The following is a 27317-nucleotide window of genomic DNA, read 5'->3' as shown; positions in this document are numbered from 1 at the left end:
ATTGAGGTAGAGCAGCCCTGAGGCTGCTCTAACTTGGAGCAGAAGCCGGGCAGGGCCCAGAATATGGGGAGCACAAAGGTAGTTTAAAGGCGCCGCCACCATTTCTACCCAAGGCAGGGGAATGGGGTAGCTGAGAATCAGGCGCGAGGGGTGGGGTCCAAGCTGGTGTAACTGACACCAATGATATAATGGACACCGCCGAGCCGCTGGCTCAGACTCTGTCTGGATTCACTTGCCGCTAAGCGTGCGCTCCAGGCAGCACAGCACCGACTGGATAGGTCTGACATGGGACATCCCCAGCCCAGGCTGTGCAGATGCAGTCAGAGGCAAACGCCAGCCCTGTTGCGCTCATTGGTTGCTCTCTGCGGTAGCCAATTTCCCCAGTGCGGGGTCGGGGGAGGAGGAAGCCGTTCTGATGCAGAGCTTCCTGTTTCCGGCCCAGCCCTCCCCAGTCGTAAAGAGATATGGCTGGCGCAAGGGAGCATGGGCCCTCAGTGGATCTTGCACCACCCAACCGGGCATCGCCAGTCCTGGTGCAGCCTCACCAGCGCCCATGCGGCCTCACTCTGTCAGCCCCTAGGCAGCGTCGCCAGCCCCAGCATGGCATTGCCGGTCCTCACACAGCCTTGTCGGCCTGGCTGCGACGTTACCACGTCCCACGCAACGTCGCCGGCCCCATGTCTTCCAAAAAATACAGTGCAGCCCCATCCAAAAAAAAATCATGAGATTGGCTTTAAAATCCTGAGTTTTTAAATAATAAAAAGGTGGGGGTTCTCTTTATGTGCCTTTTAGTGTCTGTGCCTTTAGGTTTCATAGTTTCAAGCTTCAGATTGTGAGGTCTTTGGGGGCAGGGACTGTGTTTTCGCTCTGTGCATGTACAGCGCCAAGCACAATGGGGTCCTGGGTAATAGCTAAGTAAGGTACTTCGCTGGCCCCCATCACTGTCGGATCTGAGCACCTCCCAGGCTTTAATGCATTTATCCCAACATCCCGTGAGACAGGGCAGTGCTATTATCCTTCAGATACAGATGGGGAAACTGAGGCGCAGAGAGATTGCGTGACCTGCCCACGGTCACCCAGGGAGTCTGGAGCGGAGCTAGGAATTGACCCTGTGTCTCCCAAATCGAACGTTAACGTCTTTGCTCCTGGATGAGCCTTCCTGTCTGGGATACACTGCTGGTGTTTACGGAATTAAGGTTTGCTCCTTCTCCCCTTGAACTATCCCGCGGCCGTGAAATTTCCCAGGCTACAATCCCTCTCGGCTCCTCTGTCCATTAGTGCTCTGTTGAGTTCGGTGGAGTCAAACCAGAGATGAGTTTTGACCCACTGGATTCTTGCTTATGCTAAGATCCTTCTGATTGCTCTAGCCCCTGAGAATCCTTCCAGTGCAGGGATCCTCCAGCCCCTGCTGTCGGGAGTGGATTGGACTGTGGCTATTCCTTGTTCCCTTGGGCCTGTAGGGGGCAGAGCATGAGTTAGAGCAGCCCCGAGGTTGCTCTCACTGATGCCAGGAGCCCCAGTGTCCAGGGAATGCAAGGGAGTGCATAAAGCCACTTAACCACCCCCACCCTGGGCATTCCCCAAGCAGCAGAGCTGGTTCCCGTCACCCCAGGGTTGGGAGCGGCGTCTCATTGCTCCATTGAGTTGGGCCTGGTTACACTGAGTTCAGCTCTGGAATCTTTGGCCTGTTCTAGCCCCAGGCGTTCCCCCAGAGCTGGGCGCATGCCAATCCGGGGGTCTGGGTCTGGCGCGCCCCCTCCCCCAGTTTCTCTTTCGAACTCAGGGTCCTTGAAATTCAGCAAGGAGACGAAAGCGAAACCAGGGAGTCGGGGGCATATTTGTGGCTGATGAGCTCAGCTTGCGGCCGGCTCTGTGGCTTTAGCTGGCCCAGTGACGCTGGGCTGTGAATGAGCTCGCTGACAGGGCCTGTGAAGCTTCCACTTACTGTAAATGGGGAGAGGAGGAGCGGGGAAGGAGGAAGTTTAGAGGAGAGGAGGCAGGCAGGGGAAGGGGGAGGTGAAGGGGTGAGGAAAAGGAAGTAGGGGGAGGGGAGGGTACACTGGGGGAGGTGCAGGGGAGAGGAAGAGGAAGGAGCGGGGGAGGGAATCCAGGGGTGGAGGAGAGAACACAAGTGATTTTAAAGAGCAGAAGTGGCTCAGTTCCTGTGGACCGCCCGCCCCCCCCCGCCCCGCCGGCGCTGGGGTGGGGGGGCCTGCAGCCAGGCGTCCCTGTGGGAGACGGGGTGGAGCTAGGCCTTGCTTCTTGACCCGAGTGTCCCCATCCCCTCAAACTGGAGACCCCCGCAAATGTGAGCGCCCGCAAACCTCCTGGGTGTTTAAAATCAGAATTCCGCCATAGGCCAGGCCAAACACATGCCCCTTCTACGATCCAGAGCCTGTGGGCGCATCTTCACCAAAGATATCTCAGGGCTTTCCCTTGCTCCGGGCCTCAGCCTGGGTCAGGCCCCAGAGGGCTAGGACATGGTTCCCTGCAAAAGTTTCCTCCCCCAAATTGGGTTGAAATCTTGAAAAACTTCACAAACTGATAATCCAGGTCTGCCCCCCCACTCCCCAGTTCAGGTCAATGGAAATATTTTGGTTTCAATCATTTTGAAATGTTTCATTTTGATTTCATCCCTTATTGGATTGAAAAGCAATTTTTTTCAACTCTAATTCGTGTACATTTTCGAAGAAGAAACCAGAATTTTCCTTGAGAAATTTTTCATGTCGACATGGAACCTTTTGACAACTTCAGAACTTTTTTCAACATTTTTTTTTTAAGTCGAAAACCTCGTTCACCTGTTTCTCTTAGCAGAGATCATTGTCAAAACCAAACCTTTTCTGTGAAAAGTTTTGGTTTTGACTAAGATGTATTTTGTCAGCGAAAAAACGTTCTCCTGAAAAGTTCCCGACTGGCTCTTGTCTCAAGCGATGTTAATATGATGGCCAACATTTTGACTGACACACTGGGGCCAGACCTGGAAACCTCCAGAGTGTAAAAAATAAGCTGCTGTAGCCTGAGCTAGCTTGTGCTGTAATAGACTCATATCCTCTGTGGATCAGGGGCAGACTAGGATCTGTAATAACACGCTGACAAGGGGGATTATTCTATGATTTTGGAAGCTAAGCATGACCAGATCTGATTGGTCCTTGGGATGAGAGACTAGTGGGGGTACATTCCTCCCTGTAGCCTCTTCAGCACCAACACACAACCAGGGCTTCTCTCAGTGCTTGTCCCTTTCCTCATCTGAACAACACCAAAATATAAACGTCCACCTAAGCTTTCTCTTGAGCTTGACTGTTTCTTTTTATAAAACCTCCTCAGTTCCTAACCTTAATTCTCTCTGGGATGCACATGCCTTTTCATTCTCCCATGTTGGAATTAATAGGGCCCATCTGGTCTGGCAGCAAGAGTGAGTCAGCAGAAATAGTGCTGCATTTCTGAGCATGGTCTGTGAGGGTGGTGCGAAGGTGATGACATAGTTCCACCTCTCTGTGCAGGGACATGGCATTGGGGTGACTCAACAAAAGTAGCTCTGCCTCTTGGCATTGGGGTGAATTGGCAGAGATATTTCTCAGCATGGTCCTGGCATCAGGATGTGTCGGCAGAAGTAGCCCTGCATTTCTGCGAAAGGGTCTTGGTACTTGATAGCAGGACATTCAAACCCTTCAATACTCCTGAGCTGGTAATAAAAGGACCCACCTGTTCTGGCTGCCAGGGTGAATCAGGAGAAATAGCTCTACCTTCCATACAGGGTTCCAACCCTTGATGCCCCTGGGCTGTCCAGCTTTCCTTGTGTGCTTTGAAACATAATGCATATTTTTTTCCCCTTTAACAATGCCATACACACACGCACACAATTTGTTATGCAAACCTTAAACCTGGACCATTTGCCTAGAACAGCAAAAAGGCTATTTTATGAATCTGTACTGCCCGGTTCATTTCTGGAGGCTTTTGTGTCTTTGGGGTAAAGGCCATTCAAGGAGCAGCCATAGCAGTGGAGCTGATGTGATGAACCACTGCAGCTGGATAGCTGCAAAGACAGTCCACCAGTAGATCTTCTCTTCTGATCTGCTGACCCTGACAGCTTCCTGCCTGGGCTGCAGGGAGGATGGATGGAGACCCTGTCAAAATTCCCAGCCTGGTCTCATGGCAGCCGTGTTGAGGCTTTAAAAAGCCTGTTGCATCATGGCTGAAATGTAAGATCTGTCCAAGTATGTGTCATAGGTCCCATTCTGCAACAGCCAGCGTGTGACCCTCCGCCTCAGTGGGGATGAACAGCAGAAGCAGGTGTTTGGAGGAGTTGTTGGCCATGGTGGTCTGGAATTTTTATATCTAGGTCTCCAATTCACTGGCAGAGGGCGAGGGAATGAAATTCATCACCATAGATTTTCCGATGAGGAGGGACCATTAGATCATCTAGTCTGCTCTGCTGCATAACACCAGGCCATCCACTGGTGACCTGTGTTGAGCTCCTAGTCAAACTGGAGTCAGATTTCCAAAGATCTGGGCTCCCATTTAGGCACCGGACTAGGTGGCCAGGTTTTCAGCAGAGCTCAGCTCAAATCTCCGCTGAATCTCGGAGGATGAGCTCCCAGGCCACGTGTTGTGCCTTCTGCTCTTTACACAAAACAGACTGTGAAGGAACCGTGTGGGCATAACCAAATAACCTATTGTGTTCACTGCATATATACAAACACGTAAGGCCCAGCTTCGGCCACACTGCTTGCTCTGGCTGGTTTCTGGTGGCTTCTAAAACACGGAACATAGTGTGCACCATCAGAGGGCTCCCTCAGTATTTAAAGGGATACCACCCTATTCCTTTACACCACAGGAAAGTGGGCTTCTTCTGGCAAACTTTTGAAGGGGACAGCAATGCAAGGAGACACGGAAGGTTAAGGATGACTCCCAAGATTATAAGATGGGAAAGCAGGTTCATGAAGCTATTGAGTATTACAGTAACAGCTAGAGATATTGACCAAGATCAGGGTTTCACTGTGGGGGTGTTGTACACACATGAGGCAGCACCTGCCCCAAAGGGTTTATAGTCTAAAGGTGAGAGGGGAAACTGAGGCACGACAAGGCGAAGTGATTTGCCCAGCATCACTTAGTAAGCTAGTGGAAGAGCTGGGAATGGAACGCGTGTTTACTAAGCCCTAGCCTGGTGCCCTATCCACTAGCCCAGACTGCCACTCGAGGGAAGATGGAGCCGGCGTGAGAGAGAAAGTTGGCAGGAAGGGGACAATTGTGGTTAAAGTGTGAAACCGCCATGGGAGAGGGCGTGGCCTGGAGAGGGAGATAGGAAGTCCGGGGCGGGGCTGGGGAGACGCATGTTGTGTAGGGGTTGGGGACACCAGGATAATGGGGCAGATGATCAAGGAAATTGAAGTGCCAAAGACTGAGGTCAAGGTGGAGGGTCTCCTGAGGGATTTGAGGTCGGCAAATGGAAAAGGATACGTCCCCTTGCCACTGTCCATTCTTCAAGTGATGGTGCCCTGTTCTGCATGGTGGTGTCCACGTGGGAAGGTACAGGGTAGAGCTGGCTACGAATTTTCAGTTAAGCTTTTTTTTTTTTGTCGGAAAATGCCAGTCGTAACTTTCCGCGGGAAAGGATCAATACTGACAAATTTCTCAGTTGGAAAAAATGTTGGGGGGAAAAAACGGTTTTGAAATTCTCAAAATGCTTCGAAATGGAAAATTCCATTTTTTTCCAGCTCAAAATGCCTTTTGGTTTCAAAATTTAAGATGATTAGGATTTAAAAAAATTAAATGGAAATGAAACATTTTGAAATCATCACAAGGAACTGTTTCGATTGCCCCGAATGGATTTTTGTATTCAGGTTTTTCAGGAGTTTTGGGATGAGACTTTTTTGTCAAAATGCCAATCCCTCGAAAGTTTTTGCGGGAAAGGGTCAAAACACCTTTTTGTTTTGAAATTTACGAGATGGGGGAAGTTGAAATGAAACATTTCGATCAGCCCGAAGAGAGAAAAGATTTGGAAATTCATTCCATAACATTTCCAAGGTTTTTGACTTTTCACCCAATTCGGGACACGCAAATTGTTTGGAATCTCAATTTTTTTTCACAAGACGGGAAAACCTGTATCCAGTCTAGCTTCGGTTCAGCCTTCAAGCCTTCCAAGAGCAGATCCCCTGGGAGAGTTGGTAGCTCCGACTGGCTACAATGAAGGGCCGAAGCTTAGCTGTTTCAGCAGCACACGTGGGTTTTGCATTCAGAGCACACGCAGGCCAGGAGTCTAAGCCATCTCTTCTGGGAGCAACTAGTAGACACAAATCTCAGGCCAGCTTTGAATGTCTCACGGGTTGCATCTAACCACTGAGACCTCACAGTGCTTTGGAGACACACCTCAGTCTATTTCAAGGCTCAGACTTTTAAGCCACCGGTGTAGCTACACTGGTGCAGCATAGAGGGGCCTTAAAGCGGGTGGAAACAGCCCCCCTGAGAATCTCCCCACAGAGGGGACCAGTGTGGAACTAGTAAGAGTCCTACAGCTACCGTGTTCCCAGCCTCATGGCCAAAACGTACTGCACTACAGCTATTTTCAGCTTCCTAGTGGAGCAGAGGAAGAGTTAGAGCAGCCTCAAGGCTGCTCTAAATGATGCCAGTGGCCAGGCAGAGCCTCAGAATGCAGGGATTGGGAAGGGGTTGATAGCCCCCCTAGCCTTTTCGCTGCCCCCAGGCAGTCCCCGAGGCACAGCTTCTGGAAGGTATTTCGGCACCCAATTCCTATTGATTTCAGTGGAAGTTAGGAGCTCAAATACCTCTGATGGTCTGGGCCCAAGTCTCTGGGAATGAGGATGTTTCTCCTAGAAGATCTGCTCTAGGAATTACTCTGGGGAAGTTTTATGGCCTGTTTTATACAGGAGGTCAGATGAATTCTTCCATCAACCTAGTGCTGTCTACATTAGGAGTTAGGTCAGCTTAACTACGCCATTCAGGGGAGTGGATTTTTCACACGCCTGCGCTATGTAGCTGGGTCGACCTAAGTGTTTAGTGTAGACTAGGCCATAGGCTTGCAGATAGTGAAAACAAAGCATCATATTCATTACACTAAGAACAAATCTAATCCAACATAGAGCTGGAAGCATTCAAGAAACAGGTTTATGCACAGAAACTGCTCATCTCACCCTATCTGTGTTGCTCTGTCTTAAGCGTCTTCTTCATTTGCAAATATTGTGTCATGACCTGGCTGTGTCCGATGTCATCTCCCAGCACCAACCTTTGCTGCTTGGGTGGCTGGAATGGCTTTCGGTGTCCCGCACCTTCTCTGAGGAATCTCCCCCCCCGGAGCCCACCACTTTCTGTCTATGTGGGAAGTTGCTGGGACTCGGGAAGCCAAGCTGAACTCTCTTCAGCCTTGTAGGCTTCCTTCCTCAGAGCTCCACTAACCCTTCTTAAGCCAGGCAAATCTAGCCAGACCTTCTGTCTGACCCTCTGACTTCCTGTCTCCTGGGACTGCCCTGTCACCATTCCCAGATCTCCCTCTCTCGAGATCTGCTCTCCCCTTGACAAACCCTGCACAGAGGCTGCCAAGACAGGGACCGAGCTGAGGGCTCAAGCAGATGAGCCGGCCCATAGCAGGCTCATGTCCTGGGGATTGAATGGTGGGATACGATGCTGCTTTACTGGTGGCCACCAGACCCAGCACAGAGGAGGCACTGGTGAGGAAAAGGCCTGCCGCCCCTAATTCATTACCATGAATATGTAATGCAGCAGCCCCTGGGCCCCCCCGTCAGGGATCAGGGCCCTATGGGGCTGCCACAGGCATGCGGCCATAAAAGGGAAGTCCCTGCCCCAATGAGCTCGCAGATTAAGCATCAACTCCTGTTTCCTTTTCAGTTCCTGTGTCTCAAGAACATCCGCACCTTCCTCTCCACCTGCTGCGATAAGTTCGGCCTGCGCAAGAACGAGCTCTTTGAAGTCTTCGATCTCTTCGACGTGCGGGATTTCGGGAAGGTCAGTCTTTGGTTGGATTATTGATTGGTTTCTATTTGGTGCCCGTCATTGTGGCATCTGGGCGACTCACAGTCTTTAATGCATTTTTCCTCGCAACCCCACTGCATGGCAGGGAAGTGCTAATGTCCTCGTGTTAAGGTGGGGAAACGAGGCACGGGGCGGCTAAATGACTTGCCCACGGCTCCCCAGGGAGTCGGTGGCAGAGCAGGGAACAGCTCCCCAATCTTGTTCTCAACTCTGAGATGGCGTGTGGGGAAACCAAGGCTCAAAGAGGGGAAGTGTCTTGTCGAAGGGCCGCACAGAGCATCAGCCGTAAAGCCAAAAATCCTCATGCCTAGTGTCCCCCTCTAACCACTAAATCACACTCGCTCTCAGAGCTGGTGATGAACCCACAAGACCTGGCTCCCAGTGCTACCCCCCTCCCATAACCACTAGACACCACTCCCCTCCCAGAGCTGGCAATAGAACCCAGGAGTCCTGACTCCCAGCCTCCCTGCTGTAACCACTACACCCCACTGCCTTCCCCTCCCAGAGCTGGAGAAAGAACTCAAGAGCCCTGGCTCCCTGGTGCCCCCGCTCCAAACACTAGCCCCCACCCCTCTCCCAGAGCTGTGGATAGAACCCAGGAGTCCTGACTCCCATCCGCTCCACGCCTTGTTCTAACGTACCCCCACTGCTGTTTAGACAGTGTACAGTATAACCATTGCCCACAGCCGAATAAATGGGCACTTTGTGTGTTTAGTGTGCCATAGTGAGACCCAGTGCCCCATGCTTGCCTCTCCCCCATCCACCCACACGAGAGAAGTGGAACCTGTTTTTGGTTTTTTTCAGTTTCTTTTTACACCTGAGGTTTCTCAAATAGTTTCAGAAAGAGTCAGACTCCTCCCAAACCCTGCTCCCCTGCCCCCTAACCCCAGCCTCAATGAGTCACCGCTAGCACTTAGCAGGTGCCGTAATGAGTGGTTAAATAGCGCGGCTTGAGAAGCCGTGAACCAATTTGGTGAAAAATATCACCATGGATCCAAACAGACCCATTTGCACAAAAAATATTTGTGATTTTTTTGGGGTGACTTTTTGTGTGTGAATATGTTGGTGGAAACTTTAGTGACCAATTGTGCGATAATGCTGAAAATTGTCATGAAAATATTAGGGAAGATTTTCTTGAAAACTTAAGTGGCTTTTGTGTATAAAAACATGAGTGAACTTTTGGGTGGTGATACTGGTGGAAAATTGTGTGGCAGTATTACTGAAAATATTCAGGACACTTTTAGTGATTTTTGGGGTGGGGAGAGATTTGGGAAAATGCACAAAGATTTTGGGGGAAAATATTAAAAATCTTCAAGAAATACTAGTGAGTTAGGGGGACAATATTTGAAAAAAAAAGTGAAAATATTGATGAATTTGGGGGTGAAAACTTTAGGGACATTTTTACCAAAATTATTATTGACTTTTTTTTTAAATAATTGTCCAACTTTTTATTGAATTTTTCCCTTTTCTGAACAAAAGATCTGGAAAAACCCCCAAATGGAGTATTATTGTTTTTAAATCTTGTGATGTGTAAGACAATCTGGTGCTTGTTTTGGAACCTGGCTCCTGATTTTTGAAGGCTTGGGGCTGGCCATACTGAATTTATCAGTGCAGCCAAGGCCATTGCACGGCTGGGACATAGAATCATAGAATATCAGGGTTGGAAGGGACCTCAGGAGGTATCTAGTCCAACCCCCTGCTCAGAGCAGGACCGATTCCCAACTAAATCATCGCAGCCAGGGCTTTGTCAAGCCTGACCGCATTCAAGGAGCCTTCAAGGAAAGCCACTTGCCTCCCCGAGCAGTACGGTCTAGTGGCTAGAGCAGTGGACTAACCCTCACGAGCTGTGGGTTCTATTCCTGACTCTGTTATTGTGAGACCTTGAAGATGCTACAGTTGCTCTGTGCCTCAGTTTCCCCAACTAAAAAATGGAGTAAATGGCTCCCTATTGTAAAGTGCTTTGAGTACGTATTTGTTGGACAATAAATCGGCTCCCTTTAGGGTAGGGGTTCTCACAGCAATTGTTTGGTGGCGTCAGAGTGCGGCCACCAACTCTCACTGGTGGCCGCACTGACACTTTTTCCCCTAAAACACTTAATTAACTTTAGGAAAAACAATTAAATATGCACAGAGTCACCTCCAGATCACTGTCATTTATATTTGTAGGGGTTTTTGGCAGACTCAGTAACAAAGATGATGCTGCCTCCCGCTTTGGCCCCGCATCCAGGGCTTAATGGGTCCTGGGGCTTGCTGTGAAAACTGACCTTTGTATGTTTGTTAACGTCACAGCACACTTAGTAGCTACCTGGGAGGCTAGGAAAAGTGGTAAGTGATATTAACAAACATGCAAGTAGCACTTTTCACAGATCCCTAGTAAGTCTGCTGTGAAAAGTGATACTTGCATGTTTGTTAATATCACTTTCCGCAGCAAGTCCCAGGACCTATTAAGCTCTGGATGGGGTGTGGGGGGATGGAAAGGGGAGGCAGCGGGGGCCCGCAATGCGGGGGATGGATGTGAGGCCAGGAAGGCAGCTGGGTCCGGGGGGGGGGGCGGGGGGAGGAGGGATGATGAGCCCCACTGTCGTGTGGCCAGACCAGGGCCTGGTATCTGCTGCCATGTGGCCAGGGCCGGGGCTTAGTACCCGCAGCCAGAACCTGGAGCTGGGGACAGGAACCGCATGGCCGGAGCCAGGGATCGGAGCCCGCTGCTTTGCAGCTGGAGCTGTGGGTCAGCGCCCGGGGCCAGTGCCTGCTGCTGCAGGGCCAGAGCCTGGAGCTGGAGCCCAGGGGTGCGTGGCTGGAGCCAGGGGTGCGTGGCTGGAGTCTGGGACTGGAGCCGGGGGCCAGTGCTTGCTGCCACCCAGCTGGAAGCAGGGGCAGGAGGCTGGAGCCCCGCAGCTGGAGATCAGGGTTGCGTGGCCAGAGCCGGGGGCAGGGGTCAGTACCCGCTGCCCCACAGTCAGAGCCTGGGGCCCCATTGCCAGGTTCCTGGAGTCCCACCACTGGAGCCTGCCGCCCAGCCCCCGCCCTGCAACGTGGATAAGAACTCACCTTGCTCCTGCACCGTTGTGCCCCACCTCTCTCCAGAGGCCGTGCAGGGCGGCGCATCCAGGAGCAACAAAGGGTGTGTGTGTGATGCCTTGCGCCCCACCCCCCCAGCACCGCCCAGGAGACTGTCGTGGCCGCACGTAAAGCCACTGGTGGCCACATGTGAGAAATGTTTCTTTAGGGAGTGTCCACCTTTCCCCAAGAAGAGCTGGCTCGCTAGCCCTCCTGACCCCACTGGGTATGTCTACTCTGCACACGAAGGCCAGGTCTGTGGGACCCAGGTTTGTGGACTAAGTGTTTCCCAGCCCGAGCTTGACTGTCCACACTGCATCGTAAGCCAGTTGCTGGACCCGGCTCGCACTGCACGACTTGGATCTGTGGCTTGAGCTGCATCCACATTGCAAAATGACAGGGCTTGGACCCAAGTCACCACAGGACTTGGGCTCTGACCCAGCCCCCTAAAAGGGGTCTAGGTGCGGAGTGCTTGCTGACCTGAGTCAGACTGATCTGTGTGTAGACAAAAGGGGGGCTTGGGCTCAAATCTGAATCAGAGCCCAGGCTTAGGGGACGTCTACACTGCGATTATAAAATGCAGGGCGGCAAGGCTCAGAGCCTGGCCCAGCTGACTCGGGCTTGTGGGGCTAGAACTAGCAGTGTAGACGCTCAAGCTGGACCCTGGGCTCCGAGACCCACCCCCAACCCGAGCTCAAACATCTACACTGCAATTTGACAGCCCTGCAATCCCGAGTCAACTGACCTGGGTCGGCCACGGTCGTGCCATGGGTCTTTGACTGCAGTGCAGACATACCAGAATGTACAGTGTAGACAACGTACCCACAGATGCAGAAGAAAAATACCGTCTTTTAAAGGGCTCTTTAATCAATTGAAGAAAGGATCGGCAAGAACCAGCGGCTGGAAGGGAAAAGCCAGACTCATTCAAATTAGAAACAAGGCACCAATTTTAAACAGTGTGTGGGGGGTACTCATTGCCAGAAACTCCCCAGTTAAGTGGTGGATTCTCCATCTCTTGAGGTTTTCAGATACAGCCTTTCTGGAAGATGTTTTAGACAAACGCAAATGGTTGGGCTCAAGCTTCGATCTGATGCTCGAATGGTCTCGTCTGGTCCCAAAATCTGTGGATCTGCGAAGGTCACGTTCTCACTGTACGCGAGACGCGCTTGCTGTGTCTCTGCGGCTCTGGCGCTGCAGCCCGTGTGTGGTTTTTCTTTTAGATCTCGCATCCTGTCGAGGTTGGGCCGCTCGCTCAGTTTCTGTTCTGCTGGGGCGTGGAAGAGGAGCTGGGGCCAGCAGCTTTCTCTGGCTTTCACAGAGCTGAATGGTTGGGTGCGTGTGTCACGTACTGGCCGCGTACTGTGATGCTGCTGCGCGTCATGGGGGATGAGGGCTTCCCGGTGACAGGGGTGGAGGCTCAAAGTTAGACCCCTGGTGCTTCAGATCTGAGACTCGGGGATGGGATGGTGCAATGGTTAGAGCACTCACTGCCGAGCTCAGTGCAAGGCCCTGCTTTGCTACCGGCTTCCTGAGTGGCCTTGGGCAGATCTCTTTGTGCATCTGCTCCTCTAGCTATCAGATGGGGATCATAACACTGCCTTATCTCCCAGGATTGTGTGAGGATAAATACAGATTAAAGAGAGTCAGGTGCTCAGACATTGTGATATTTGGGGCCATAAAAGTCTGATAGTATGAGGCAGTGTGGTCTAGTGGTTAGACCACTGACCTGGGAGACCTGTGTTCTAGTGCTAGCTTTGCCAGTGACTGTGAGCAAATCATGTTGCCTCCCTGTGACTCAGTTTTCCCCTCTGTAAAATGGAGGATAACAAACCTAGCTTCCTTTGCAAAATGCTTTAAGATGAAAACCGCTAGGTGATACTATTATTGCTATAGGTCATCCTCTGATACCTGCGCAGTGGCAGAAATGCCATTTGCTGTTGGCAGTATAGGGCCTATGTGACACACACAGTCGACCCAGTTCTGATTCCATCCAGGAGGGGGTTCGGGTGCTCAGAGTGTGTTACGTGTCCCCCGTTCGGTGCCTGAGCCACAGAGATGGTGGGTTGGTTAGAGCTGCAATGAAGCTGCTTCTGTAGCGGAAGCTGGAGAGACTCATGCTGAAAGCTGTGGAGATCCCCTGGTTCAGTGTCCCCTGGGCTGTCCACTCAGCAAGCTGCCTCCTATTTGCCTGGCATTTCCAACTATGGATCGATGGTCTCCTTACCTATGTGCCGCGGTCTAGCATTTGTTAGTTAGTTTTGACTAATAGCTGCTTCTGGGTTCTCTCCCCAGCTTTGAGAGGGGAGTGCAGGGTTTAGAACAGGGCGGGCTAGGAGTCAGGACTCCTGGGTTCTAAATCCAGTTCTGGGAGGTGAGTGGCCTCAAGTGGTTAGAGCAGGGGGCCTGGGAGTCTGGGTTCTATTCCCATTTTTGCCACTGACTCACCACACGACTTCAAGCACATTGCTTCCCTGCCCCCACCTCCCGTGCCTCAGTTTCCCCCTTTAGACTATGGAGAATTGCCTCTTTGGGATGGAGGATGCCCAGGTCAGCATGTGAGAAATTGCCAGTTGCAATCCCATGCTTGATGTTTGAACTGTCCTGTAATTTCCTTTTTCCGGGGATCTCACCTCTGCCACTGGCCTGCTGGATGAATTTGGGCAAGTCACTGCCTCACCTCCGTGCCTCAGTTTCCCCACCTGTACAGCAGGGGTAGTGATATGGATTCCTTTGAAAAGGGCTTTGAGATCTACAGATGAAAAGTGCTCCAGGAGAACTAGCTGTTACTATTATAGGTCCGGGCTCAGTTTGCTCCATTTTGAGACCTCGGCGACAGTGGAGCTGGCTGCATATCTGTAAGGATACGTGTAGAGAGGAGATTAGAACCTGGTGGGAGTGAGTTTGCTGGGCCTCAGCCCAGATCCTAGCAGGCCGCATCCCAAACCCTCGCAATTGGCACTGATCTTGCCCCACCCCACGCTGGCAGCCTCAGAAGAGAGGTTGAAGCCTGACCTGGGGTCTCTCTCCCATGCACACTGAGAACAGCGGATGCTCCACATTCCCTTACTACAATGATGCTGAGGACAGAGCAGTGCTGAGGAGCCTGTGGTTAGATTCCTTGCTCTGCCACAGCTTCTCTGGGCAAATCTCTGTGCCTCAGTTCCTATCTGTATAATGGTGCCAGCAACCGCACACCATACAACATAAACACTAACCCAGGAACCTATCCTTGCAACAAAGCCCAATGCCAGCTCTGTCCACATATCCATTCAAGTGACACCATCATAGGACCTAATCACATCAGACACACCATCAGGGGCTCGTACACCTGCACATCTACCAACGTGATATATGCCATCATGTGCCAGCAATGCCCCTCTGCCATGTACATTGGCCAAACCGGACAGTCTCTACGCAAAAGAATAAATGGACACAAATCTGACATCAGGAATCATAACATTCAAAAACCAGTGGGAGAACACTTCAACCTCTCTAACCACTCAGTGACAGACTTGAAGGTGGCAATTTTGCAACAAAAAAATTTCAAAAACAGACTCCAAAGAGAAACTGCTGAACTTGAATTAATATGCAAACTAGATACAATTAACTGTGGCCTAAACAAAGACTGGGAATGGTTGGGTCATTACACCAATTGAATCTATTTCCCTATGTTAAGTTCTCCTCACACCTTCTATGGGCCATCTTAATTATCACTTCAAAAAGTTTTTTTCCTCCTGCTAATGATAGCTCATCTCAATTGATTAGACTCTGCCTGTTGGTATGCATACTTCCACCTTTTCATGTTCTCTGTATGTATAAATATCCCCTGTCTGTGTGTTCCATTCTGTGCATCCGAAGAAGTGAGCTGTAGCTCACGAAAGCTCATGCTTAAATAAATTTGTTAGTCTTTAAGGTGCCACAAGTACTCCTGTTTTTTTTGCGGATACAGACTAACACGGCTGCTACTCTGAAACCAGTCAGACTCAGAGTCCATCTAGTCCCGTATTCTGCCTCAGACAGTGGCCAGCACCACACGCTGCAGAGGCTCATGTGGGATAATCTCCCCTCGGGAAAATCTTCTCTTAATCCCCAATAGTGAGGGGTTGTTTTGTGCCCTGATGAGTTTCTCTCTCTTCCAAAACATTTAACATTTGCTGATCTAACTCCCCCTCTGTTTTCTCTAGTTGTCACACTTGATCTCAATGTCCCTTCTGGCTTTATAATCTATGAATCCCTTATTCTGTATCCGTATATTTGCCTCCTGTTCGCTTCAATCTCTCTTCATAGGAGAGTTCTTCCAGGCTCCTGATCATTCCTGTTGCCTGTCCCTGAAGCCCCCCCATCCATGCACTAGGCTTCATGGTCACTGCTAGTAAATCAACCTCCCCGCTGCCTCTCAGTGACTTGTGTGACAGGGACACCCTCCCCGGAGCTGCCTCCCATGAACCCTGCTGAACAGGGAAAAGGGAAAAGCTCCCCCAGCACGCCCGAGAGTGTGTCAAATAGTCTTGGCCAAGAAGGAAGTGGAGAGTTTTGTGCTTCCTCCCAGACAGGCCGGTCTGAGGTGACATAACCTGCACCACAGATCAAATGTCCCAAGAGATCACACAGAGCTTATCTCTGATTGCCCCTTTCTCCTCCCTGCCCTGCCCCCTTTGAGAGGCTTTAAGATGCCTGTGGACCATTGAGTGCCCAATCACACCCCACCCCCTTGCTCCTGGCGTTAATTAGAGTAGGGTGCCACCTTTCTAATGGCTGGTAACTGGACCCCCAAGGCCCCGCCTCTTTCCGCAAAGCCCCTGCTCCACCTTCCCCCCACCCGCGATCAAAAAGCAGGACCTCAGGGCTTGCCAAATGGCACCCGGACACACAAGGGTGAAGCCTGGACTGTCTGGTTGGCAACCCTAGATTGGAGTCAATTGGGGCTTTGGCTCATGAGGCAGCCAACTTGGAGAGTCGTCCGGAGCCACGGTGCGAGTTAGGCCCCACCATACGCACCCCAAATACTCACTTCCCTTCCTCCCCGGCCAGCCCCGACGCTCCAGCTCCGTCTTAGGGAAGAAGGCAGGCGGTCAGTGCTGCAACATTTGCTTGGTAGGATCAGCGCGCTGGGCAACGTCTGCAGGGCTCCCATGTTGCACTGGGATAGTCAGTTTAGCTGCCCTGGCGTGTCCCTTAAGGTCACCTCGGTGTTGCTGGGTCGAGCCTAGAATTATTATTAGTTATCATGATTATGGTCGTGCCTGGGAGCCCCAGTCACGGACCTGCTGTGCTAGGTGCTGCACAAACACAGAGCAAAGAGAAGTTCCTTGTTCCACAGAGCTCACAATTCAAGTAACCCTCAATAGAGCTCTGCCGCTGCGCGTCTGGGCCTGGAGAACTGCCCCAGAGTTTGGGGGCAAGGATGGGAGCATTTCCTGCCACTGAACTGCTGGGTGACCTTGGGCAAGTCACTTCCCCACTCGGGTCTCTATTTCCCCACTCACCCTTTGTCTATTTAAGTTATAAACTCTTCAGGGCAGGGACTGTCTCTTACTGTGACTCTGCAGTGCCCAGCACGGTGAGGTCATGATCTCGGTGGGGGTCCGTGCAGTGCCCAGAACAATTTGGGGGGGGTGGTGATGGAGGGAGAAGGCTGATCTTGCATAGGGATCTGTAGGTGCTACTGTAACACAAATATATAATAACAATAATAAATAACGGTTCCTGAGAAGTGAGTGGGTGTCCCCAGCTGGCCTTTGAGGAGCTCCAGTTTTGGTTTTGTGGTGCTTTCCCCATCACAGCAGCAGGGGGCACTGTGTAAGCAGGAGTTCAATATAGATTTATATTGCCCCTTTCAATCCAAGGGTCACAAAGTCCTTTAAACCACGTGTAGAGAAGAAGCCCAAGAATGTGAATGTCTTGGGTTAGTGGGGAGCACCCAAAGCCCCCAGATAATTGAGGTGCTGTTTGTACGATATATGGTGCCTCAAAGAAGATCTGTGTCCAGGAGGGTTCTCCTTATCTGTCTGCAGAGACAGCTGCTGGGCGGCTATTGTTCTGTGTTTCAGTCCAGATGCAGGGTGTTACAAAGGGGCTTTGTGTGTGAGAGACCCTGTGTCTCTGAGTACATGTTCGTCTCGCTTTCATGGAGACTTTACATTGGTTCTTTCTTGTTCTCTGGAATAAAAGCTCCCTGGACAGAGACATTTCTGTTTTTTGATTTTTGTACTTTGGGAAAGCCACACATTTGAGGATTGAGGTCAGCTGGCCCAACAGGCTTTGGGGCTGGGAAAATCCTGGGAAGATCCCCAGCCTGCTGCTCATTTTAACCCAGGGCACGGAAACCCCTGGGGTTTAGCACCAAGGGGCCATATTTGCAACAGTGCTGAGCATTCAGCAGCTCCCCTGGGAGTGGGAGTCTCCATTGTGCTCGGTGGGTGGGGGATTACTCTCCATTGCTCTCAGTTTAACGTTCTCAAGGTGCAATGCTGCATTCCCAGAGCCTTGGGGAGTTCCGATCCGGGTTCTGTGGGTCCAGTTCACCCTCACTACGGTTCTGTTGCCACCCCTGCAGTTGTCCATCTTGTCCACTAATGTAATATGCTCCTCTCTCCCCTCCCAGGTGATCGAGACCTTGTCGATTCTCTCATGGACTCAGATAGCTCAGTCCAAAGGGATCATGTAAGTAAGGTTGGCAACGCACCCCGGTTGAGTGCTACAGCAAGGAATTTGAATATGCATATGTGGGGTGGCTTCATTTCTCTTTGGAATGTGTTGGTAGATGGGATAATAAGCCTGGTAGTTCATTAATATCACGTGGCCTCTCCTTGCTGAGAAGGATCCTAGTTTATGGCCCTAATCAGGCAGCCTTCATGGGTCTAGAATCCAGGACCCAGGGATCCAGAGTCCCACACTGGGTGATATCGAGGGTAGGAATTTTCCAATAAATCATTTTTTCATCGGAAAATGCTGATTCATTGACTCCAAAACTGGCTGTGAAAGTCGGCCCAATTCTTCCTGACTCGGAAGAAAGTTTTGAGATGGTCAGAATGTGTCGTTTGGACATTTTCAAAATGGAAAAATCCCAGTTCTCCAGTTGGAAACAACTTTTCATTGGGAGATTGAAGCTAATTAGACAGGTTTTAAAAAAAAGGTTTTAATTGGCTGGTCTAAACAAAACATTTGAAATGATTGAAATGAAACATTCCAATGCACCTGAAATGAAAAAAAAAATTACTTTTCTCAATGCAGGTCTAGTTTCAAGATTGCAGCTTTTTGTCCCCAATTCGATATGGAAAAATTTTTCAACTCTAATATTTACAGGACAGGAAAACTGTTCCCCATCAAACCATATCTGAGGGCCTAGTCCTGCCTCCCAGCCCTTCCCCTCAATTAGAAGTTATCAGCTGTGGTGGTCACATGGTTAGTAAATGGCCATCTTGGTTGACCATGACATCGGTGGATGTTTGCCCACAGACAGCCTCTTGAGTGACCCCTTCTGGCTGAACAGCTCCATGACAGGGGCAGGGATGCGGGCAGCCCTGTGCCGCTGGGACATGGGGCAGCGAGGGTAAAATGGGTCAGAGAGGAGAGGAGACATTCGTGAACGAGGCTTGCCCGCGTTATAACCTGATCACGAGCCGGCTCCGTCCTCTTTCAGGCCCTTCCCCACCGAGGACAGCGTCGCGGACAACGACATTTACGGTGACCTTTCGGATCAGATTGAGTAAGTGCCCTCTGCGTCTCCACCAAAAGCCACAGGGGGTGACCTGGAGAGAGCATTGGCTTGGCACTCAAAAGGGTCCTGTTCCCTGCTTTTCCACTGGGCGACTCTGCCTCTGGAAAATGGAGACTACGCTCTTGGCTTTGTCTTGCCTGTTTGTATTGCAAACTCTTCGGGGCGGGGACTCTCTCATTATGTGTCTGTGCAGTGTCCAACACGGTGCTTAGTTTGTCATGAAAAAGGTGCCGGGGCTCAAGTAATTTTTTTACATTCATAACTGATGTGGCAAGTCTGGCTCTGAACTGCCGGGCCCGGAGGCGCCGGGGCTCTGAACTGCCGGGCCCGGAGGCGCCGGGGCTCTGAACTGCCGGGCCCGGAGGTGCCGGGGCTCTGAACTGCCGGGCCCGGAGGCGCCGGGGCTCTGCACTGCCGGGCCCGGAGGCGCCGGGCTCTGCACTGCGGGCCCGGAGGTGCCGGGCTCTGAACTGCCGGGCCCGGGCGCCGGGGCTCTGAACTGCCGGGCCCGGAGGCGCCGGGCTCTGAACTGCCGGGCCCGGAGGCGCCGGGCTCTGAACTGCCGGGCCCGAGGCGCCGGGCTCTGCACTGCCGGGCCCGGAGGCGCCGGGCTCTGCACTGCCGGGCCCAGGCGCCGGGCTCTGCACTGCCGGGCCCGGAGGCGCCGGGCTCTGCACTGCCGGGCCCGGAGGCGCCGGGCTCTGCACTGCCGGGCCCAGAGGCGCCGGGGCTCTGCACTGCCGGGCCCAGAGGCGCCGGGGCTCTGCACTGCCGGGCCCAGAGGCGCCGGGGCTCAGCCCTGGCACAAATTAAACACTGGCCTAGCACAAGGGGGACCCCAATCTTGGTTGGGGTCTGTGCAGTGCCTGGAATAATGAGGGCCCTGATCTCGCTTGGAGTCTGTGAGGTGTCTGGCACAATAAGGGCTCCCATCTTTTCTGTGCAGTGCCCAAGACAACAGGGCTGAGGGGTGGGGTGCAGGAGAGGGAGTGGACTCTGGCTGGGAGTGTGGGCCTGGGGGGGGGGGGGGGGATGGGGGGTTGGTGCAGGGGGGGGTGGGGGGGGGGGGGGGGGGGGAGGGAGGCAGGGGAGGGTGGGGTGGGGGGGGAGGGGTGCTCACAGCTCACCTCAGCAGAAGCGGGAGCGTGTCCGGTCCCTGGAGGAGGGAGGGGGCAGCCCAGGCAGCTCTGCAGCCTGCTGCCCCAGCCCTGCCACAGCAGCTCCCACACCATTTCCACCCAATGGGAGCTGGGGAGCCAGCGCTGGAGCGGGACACTGGGGTGGAGGCCCCGCCCCCCCCTCATCCAGGGGCCGGGGAGGGGGGCAAGGGCCCTAGCCAGTCCTGCCAGACTTTGCCTTTTAACGGCGTGGTGAGTGGTGCTCAGTCACTTCGAGTCCTTTTTGTGTCCTGTCAAAATCCAGACACCTGGCAACCCTAGCAACCTCTGGCACAATGGGAGCGCTGTTCTTAGTCCAGGTTAGTGCAGCGCCTGGCACAGTGGGGGCCTTGATCTCAGTTGGGGTCTGTGCAGATATTAATCAGAAGGTGTTGAGGAACCCTTGGGGGAACTCATCACTTCTGAGAATCAGACCACTTATTTAGGTGCCTAAATATTGAATTTTGGCCCTTGAGTTTGAACATCTGGACTGTTCTGCAAGATAAGGGGTCAGACCCGGTCCAGGGCACTGAGCTTCCTTCTTGCTCTCAACTCCCCAGTGACACGGTGGAGGAAGATGATGACCTGTACGACTGCGTGGAGAATGAGGAGGCGGAAGGAGATGAAATCTACGAAGACCTGATGAGGTCGGAGCCAGTTGTCATGCCAGTAAGTAACAGGAAGGATGCGTTGCTGAGTCCCTGCTGCTGGAGTGGGCTATACCCTGAAGGTGGCTCGAGGTATTCAGCATGTGGAGATATCCTAGGACTCCTGGGTTCCATTCTCGGGGGAGGGGACTGTGAGCTAATGGTCAAAGCCAGGGGCTGGGAGTCAGGACTCCTGAGTTCTGTTCCCAGCTCTGGTAGAGGAGTAAGATGTAGAGGGCGGAGGAGGGCAGTCAGGACTCCTGGAAGGGGAGTGGGGTCCAGGGGTAGAGCAGAGAGGAGAGGGAGTCAGCACTCCTGGGCTTTGTTCCCAGCTTGGGAAGAGAGCTGGAGTCTAGTGGTTAGAGTAGAGGGGGCTTTGAGTCTGGGCCCCTGGGTTCGATTACTAGCTTGGGGAGGGTGGTGGGGTCTCCAGCTGGGCGTATGGCCCCCGGGGTTAAGGTTACTGGATGTCAAGAATCTGCACTGTGTCTTCTTGCAGCAGAAGATGACAGAGCTGGATAAGCGGAACTGCTGCCTTCAAGAAATCAGACAGACGGAGGAGAAATACACAGACACACTAGAATCCATCTACCAGGTATGGCAGGTGGGCGGCCCACCAGTCCTGCCATCTCTGCTGGACACTCGGCCAGCTGGGGGTGCGGACCGTTCCCCTGGTGACATAGGTAGAGGTATGACATGGTGAAAACAAGGGGCTCATCTCAGTTTGGCTTCCCCTGCCCCCTTAATGGGAGGGCTGCGTGGGCGGCCGGAGCTGGGAGGACACCCTTGAAAAGGCCAGGTTGGCACGAAAGAGGGTCAGAGCCAATGGAGGCATGAGGCCAAAGGTTGCGGTGGTGCTACTTGGGGTGGAGGCAGTGACTACAGAGTGTATAGCCCTTTAGTGGCTGCACCATATGTAGCCATATAAAAGATTCTACGACCAGCTTTTAGCTCCAGACGCGGCAGATTCAGTCCACACAGACACCCGCCCCACCATGGGGGATGAGTCCGCTAGTTCTCACCATACCTAAGGAGAAGAGGAGCTTCACCCAGAGCCGGTAGAAAAATGCCGGGGGTTCTGCAAAACATTTAATTGAGAACACAGTTTTCAGTGACCAATTTTGATTTTTTCATCAAAAACCTGACATGTTTTTGACGAAAAAATGAAAAGAAAAGAAACCACCTCAAAGAGTTTTGGTCCAAAGCTGGACGTTTTTCAGTTTTCTGACCCAAAAAAGAAAAATCGAAAATGTTGGAGGAAGGCAGACGCTTTCCGTGAAAATGTCAACGCTCCAATTTTCCATCCAAAAAATGTCAACAGAAAAATGTGGACCAACCTTTAACTCCTGAATCACTTTAACCGTCAAGCTTAGAGACATAGAATGATAGATTCCAAGCCTACAAAGGCCCATGGTGATCATCTAGTCTGACCTCCTTGATGTTGCAGGCCAAAGAGATCTACCTAGAGTAGATCTTTTACAAAAACATCCAATTTTGATTTGAAAAGTGATGGGAGAATCCACCACAACCCTTGGCCAGTTGTTTCAATGGTTAATTACCCTCCCTGTTAAAAGTTTACGCCTTGTTTCCGGTCTGAATTTGTTTAGCTTCAACTTCCAGCCGTTGGATCACGTTAGACCTTTCTCTGCTAGACAGAACAGCCCGTTCTCTACTATTTGTTTCCCATGTCAGTACTTATTGGCCATAATCACATCACCCCTTAACTTTCTCTTTGTTGAGCTGAATAGATTGAGCTCACTTTAACTTTGGATTGAACGAAGCTTTAACTCCTGGACCACTTTAACCTTCAGCCTTTAGCGTACACATTTGACCTTGAACCCCTGAATCACAGAGGCACATGCTTTACTCTCTCCAGGAAGGTGGCCCCTTTAAATGACAATGCTGTTTCCTTGCCCACTATCCCATCTGCAGTCCCAGCAACCCCTGCCCCCTTAGGTCTGTTCCATGAAAGTCCAGCCAGGGTTTGTCTGTGGAATCCGGCCCCTGAGCCGTGGGATTCAGACAGGTCTGCCCTGCGTGACGACTCCCCGTTGTGTGTTTGCAGCACTTTATGAAGCCCCTGCAGAGATTTCTAAGGCCCGAGGACATGGAGAACATTTTCATCAACATCGAGGTAAGTTGCTCTCTTCTTCATATACCTCTCCTGACGCGAACTAAGCTCCGGCCTGGAAACCCAGGCTAAATACCACCCATCAATGCACCTTCCCTGTTTAGGGACTGTGAGACTCAGAAGTTCAGTGTGTGCTACATATCCCCCCATTCCAGTGGCTGTTCCACAAAGTGGATAACAACCTGCTACTGCTAGCAGCGGATAGAGTTGCTCCTTTATCTCAAAAGGCAGCAGCCTGTGTTGAAGGCCCTGGATCCAAATTTCACTGGCAATCCATGCAGGGGTAGTTATGAATGTCACCCTATCTCCTGCAGTAGGTCATGGGTAGGTTTCTAGAACTGAAAGGCTCTGGTAGGGGAGTGTGGCCTGCTGGTTAGGACGAACTAGCTTAGTAGTCAGAACTCCTGGGTTCTATTCCTGGCTCTTGGAAGGAGTCTGGTCTAGGGGTTAGATCAAGAGGGATTGTTAGTCAGGACTCCTGGGTTCTATTTCTGGATAGGAGTGAGACCTGGTTGTTAGAACAAGGGGATCTCATTAACACCACCTGAAGAGTCCCGCTGGTGATCTGGCCCCACTGATATTTTTGTTGTGTGTGTGAACAGCACCCAGTACAATGGGTTCCTGCTCCATAAATGGGGACTGGGCAAATTTCACATCAGGTGTTAGCTCAGGAAGCACATGTCCCGGGCGGTTCCACAGTCTAATCCTGGGGTCTAGATCTAAGTCTGCCTCCCCTGGGACTCCAGCATGGGACTTGTGGTGCACATGATGTTTCTGTACAGCTCATAGCTGGTGACTGAGCTAGTTGTGGCAGGCTGAGTTGCTCTGAGCTGATTTTCCCCCACCTCCCCCCCAACACGCTCCTAGGACCTCGTGAAGGTGCATCGATTCTTCTTGGATGACCTGAAGAACGTCCTGTCCTTCAGCAATGCCCAGAACCTCTACCAGGTCTTTATCAAGTACAAGGAAAGGTGAGGCTTGTCCAGAAAGGTGAGGGTGGGGAGAAGAACCCCTGGGGAGGGGTGGAGGAGCTTCCCCGAGTGGGGTCACTTGGGCATGCTCTGAAGCCACATGTTCTTCCGCGTCCCCCTTGACCCAGACCGTCTTGTTGGGGCGAGGGTCGGTTCCCCTTTCTCCTTCCTGCCCCGAGAGCTCAGTGTCTAGAAGAATCCGTGGAGATGCCCCCTTCTCACCACCGCCCCCTCCCCACTTCTGTATTCCCTGCCCTCATGGTTCCCCTTGCTGAGCAAGAAAGCTAAGACCATCTCGTGGGAGCTCTCTTTGCACTCGGAGAGCAGAGGTGGGACCAGGGAGTCAGGGCACAGCTGGTCCCTGTGTCCCCCACTATTCGTTCCCAGGATACAGGGCTCCCAGCACCTCCTTCCTGAGTTCCCACCTTTCTTTCTTTCTTTCTTTCTTTCTTTCTCCTTCCCCTTGGCTGTGGGTGGAGACAGGAAGAAGACAAGTGAAGGGTTCTTTCCAGACTTGGCCAGGGCCACATTCCAGCTCTCTCTCCCCTCCCCCGGCTCACGGCCATACTCCCCTTTGCCCTCCCAGGTTCCTGCTCTATGGCAGATACTGCAGTCAGGTGGAAGCCGCCAGCCGGTGTCTGGACCAAGTGGCTGGTGCCAGCATGGACGTGAGGATGAAGCTGGAGGTCAGGGCCATGGTTCTGTATCATCCTAGCCACTCCCCATCCATCCTCTAACTATAGCCCCACCCCCACACCCCACACGGGAACCCCCTAAGCTGGAATAGGCTGGGAATATCAGAGGACATGACAGATGTGCCAGGGACAGGGGGGTTCGGAGGTCTGGCGGGAGGTGTTATGGGGCCAGGAGGCTCAGAGGGCACGTCACGAGGTGCCATGGGGTCAGGGGGTTCAGAAGGCACAGCAGGAGGTGCAGGGTCGGGGGGGCAGAGGGCGCGGCAGGAGGTGCAGGGCTGGGGGGCTCAGAGGGCGCGGCAGGAGGTGTGGGGTCGGGGGGGTCAGAGGACGCGGCCGCTGGTGCCGGGTGGGGGGCTCAGAGGGCGCGGCAGAAGGTGCAGGGGGGGGGGCTCAGAGGGCACGGCAGGAGGTGCGGGGTCGAGGGGCTCAGAGGGCGCGGCAGGAGGTGCAGGGTCGGGGGGCTCAGAGGGCGCGGCAGCAGGTGCAGGGTCGGGGGGCTCAGAGGGCACGGTAGAAGGTGCAGAGTCAGGGGCCTCAGAGGGCGCGGCAGGAGGTGCAGCGTCGAGGGGCTCAGAGGGCGCGGCAGGAGGTGTGGGGTCGGGGGGCTCAGAGGGCATGGCAGCAGGTGCAGGGGCGGCGGGCTCAGTGGGCGCGGCCGCAGGTGCTGGGTCGGGGGCTCAGAGGGCGCGGCAGCAGGTGCAGGGTCGGGGGCTCAGAGGGCACGGCAGGAGGTGCAGGGTCGGGGGGCTCAGAGGGCGCGGCAGGAGGTGCCGTGGGTTCGGGCGCTCAGAGGTCACGGCAGCAGGTGCAGGGTCGAGGGGCTCAGAGGACATGGCAGGAGGTGCGGGGTCGGGGGGCTCAGAGGGCGCAGCAGCAGGTGCAGGGTCGGAGGGCTCAGAGGGCGCGGCAGCAGGTGCAGGGTCGGGGGGCTCAGAGGGCGCGGCAGGAGGTGCGGGGTCGGGGGGCTCAGAGGGCACGGCAGGAGGTGCGGGGTCGGAGGGCTCAGAGGACATGGCAGGAGGTGTCCTGGGGTCGCGGGCTCAGAGGGCACGCCAGGAGCCGCGGGGTCGGGGGGCTCAGAGGGCGCGGCAGCAGGTGCAGGGTCGGAGGGCTCAGAGGGCGCGGCAGGAGGTGTCCTGGGGTGGGGGGGCTCAGAGGGCGCGGCAGCAGGCGCGGGGTTGGGGGCTCAGAGGGCGCGGCAGCAGGCGCGGGGTTGGGGGCTCAGAGGGCGCGGCAGCAGGCGCGGGGTCGGGGGGCTCAGAGGGCGCGGCAGGAGGTTCCGTGGGGTCACGGGGTGGATGGGTTCCAGAGTCCTGGCTCATGCAGGAGCTAGCTGGGGCACCATGAGGGTCCCATCACATAGGACTGGCCCTAGTCCTTGTGGGTCCTTCTGGCCAGGCCCTCAGCACACTGAGCATCTCCCCCTGCCAACGCTGTCCTGTCCTGCAATCCTGTTGTGTAGGAATGCTCCCAGCGAGCCAACAATGGGCGCTTCACCCTGCGTGACCTGCTGATGGTGCCCATGCAACGGGTGCTGAAATACCATCTGCTCCTGCAGGTACGGCCCCTCAGCTGTAAGCTGGGGGTGGGCACGAAGGACCCTGGTCAATGGGGGGTGGTCTATGCAGAAGGGTCATGGATTGGGAGTCAGGACAGCTGGGTTCTATTTTCAGCTCAGGGAGGGGAGTGGGGTCTTGTGGGCTAAAGGAGGGGGTAGGCTGGGGATCAAGACTTCTGGGTTCTCCTCCTGGCTGTGCCATTGGCCTGCTGTGTGACCATGGGCAAGTCCTTTCCCCTCTCCGTGCCTCAGTTTCCCTCTATAAAATAGGCAGAACAATGACCACCATGGGAAAAAAACAAAACCTGTAGGTGTTCGGCATGATATAATCCCCCTCAGTACCAGCTGGGACTGGCCAGCTCTTCCATCGAAGCCTGGGGTCAGCTTCAGACTAGAAAGTCTGCTCTTCGGGGCAGGAGCCATCTTTATGTTCTCTTTGTTTGTACAGGACGTATGTCCCGGGCCATAACTGGAGCACCTAGGTGCTACCGTAATATACCTAATAAATAACGTACAGCACCCAGCACTATATGGGCTCCTGGTTCTGCCCCATGATGCTTCGCTCTGGGGAGCTGGGGAACCCTGGCACCCTCTGCTGGAGGAGCCAGAAATGCCTTTGAGTCGGTCGAATGCATCCCGGTTTCTTTCCTCTCTCCAGGAGCTGGTGAAACATACGGTGGAGCCGTCAGAAAAGGAGAACTTGCGGCTGGCGCTGGATGCCATGCGGGTGAGGCCGGCTCTGCGTCTCCCGGGTGCTGTCAACTTTCGGGACAGTCGTGAGGGTCTCTCAGTGTTTTGGTTGCCAGACTTGGGCTGGTGCAAAACACTCCGGGGCCTGGCGGGTGGTTGTGTGCATCAGAGGGACTTATGCTTGGGAGGTGAGGGTAGGAAAGTTTAAGGCTGGGTGGAAGAGGGACTTTCCTCCCCCGGGGAAATTCTGACATTGCGAGTGAGGGGGAGGGGGATGGGGACCATCATCCTGAGGCTGAAATTTTCCTCAGAATGGAAATTCTGAAAAATGTTGATTCCAAAACATCTCAATGACTCGAGGGCTTGTGGAGACGTGGAAATGGACCGAAATAGCTATTCTGGAATAATTACCTAATAACAAAGCCAAGTAGCTAGTCTAGGATAATTATTTGAAAATGAGTAATAATAATAAAATCTATCCCAGAATAATTATAACAATAAAATAACCATAGTAATGAAAATAATAATTATAAGTAGCTACTCTGGAATAATTATTAAATAAATGACATTATAGTAATAATTATAAATACCTCTTCTGGAATAATTATAAAATATAATAAATAATTAGTAACAAATGTAATAGTTATTAATAATAATTTCACTATTCCGGAATCGTTCTTT

At 52.9% G+C, this 27317-nt stretch overlaps 1 protein-coding gene across 4 annotated transcripts in view; it reads left to right on the top strand.

The window, feature by feature from the left end:
* VAV1 (vav guanine nucleotide exchange factor 1) overlaps window positions 1-27317 on the top strand; it is a 55006-nt gene that overhangs the window by 9288 nt on the left and 18401 nt on the right. For 3 of the 4 annotated variants that reach the window (XR_005591279.1, XM_039514987.1, XM_039514988.1), the window contains exons 2-11: window positions 7861-7977; window positions 17669-17727; window positions 18707-18772; window positions 20502-20610; window positions 21088-21183; window positions 22654-22722; window positions 23587-23690; window positions 24277-24376; window positions 25851-25946; window positions 26605-26673. Coding sequence is in view for 3 of the 4 variants with exons in the window: in XM_039514987.1 (XP_039370921.1) it covers window positions 7861-7977; window positions 17669-17727; window positions 18707-18772; window positions 20502-20610; window positions 21088-21183; window positions 22654-22722; window positions 23587-23690; window positions 24277-24376; window positions 25851-25946; window positions 26605-26673 (885 nt within the window). In the remaining variant the exon portion in view is untranslated. The remainder of the gene's footprint in view (window positions 1-7860; window positions 7978-17668; window positions 17728-18706; window positions 18773-20501; window positions 20611-21087; window positions 21184-22653; window positions 22723-23586; window positions 23691-24276; window positions 24377-25850; window positions 25947-26604; window positions 26674-27317) is intronic. The other variant, XM_039514986.1, reaches the window with a different exon arrangement.

This window comes from Mauremys reevesii, linkage group 25, assembly GCF_016161935.1.
Source record: "Mauremys reevesii isolate NIE-2019 linkage group 25, ASM1616193v1, whole genome shotgun sequence".
NCBI lineage: Eukaryota > Metazoa > Chordata > Testudines > Geoemydidae > Mauremys > Mauremys reevesii.
This window is presented reverse-complemented; position numbering and strand designations above follow the sequence as displayed.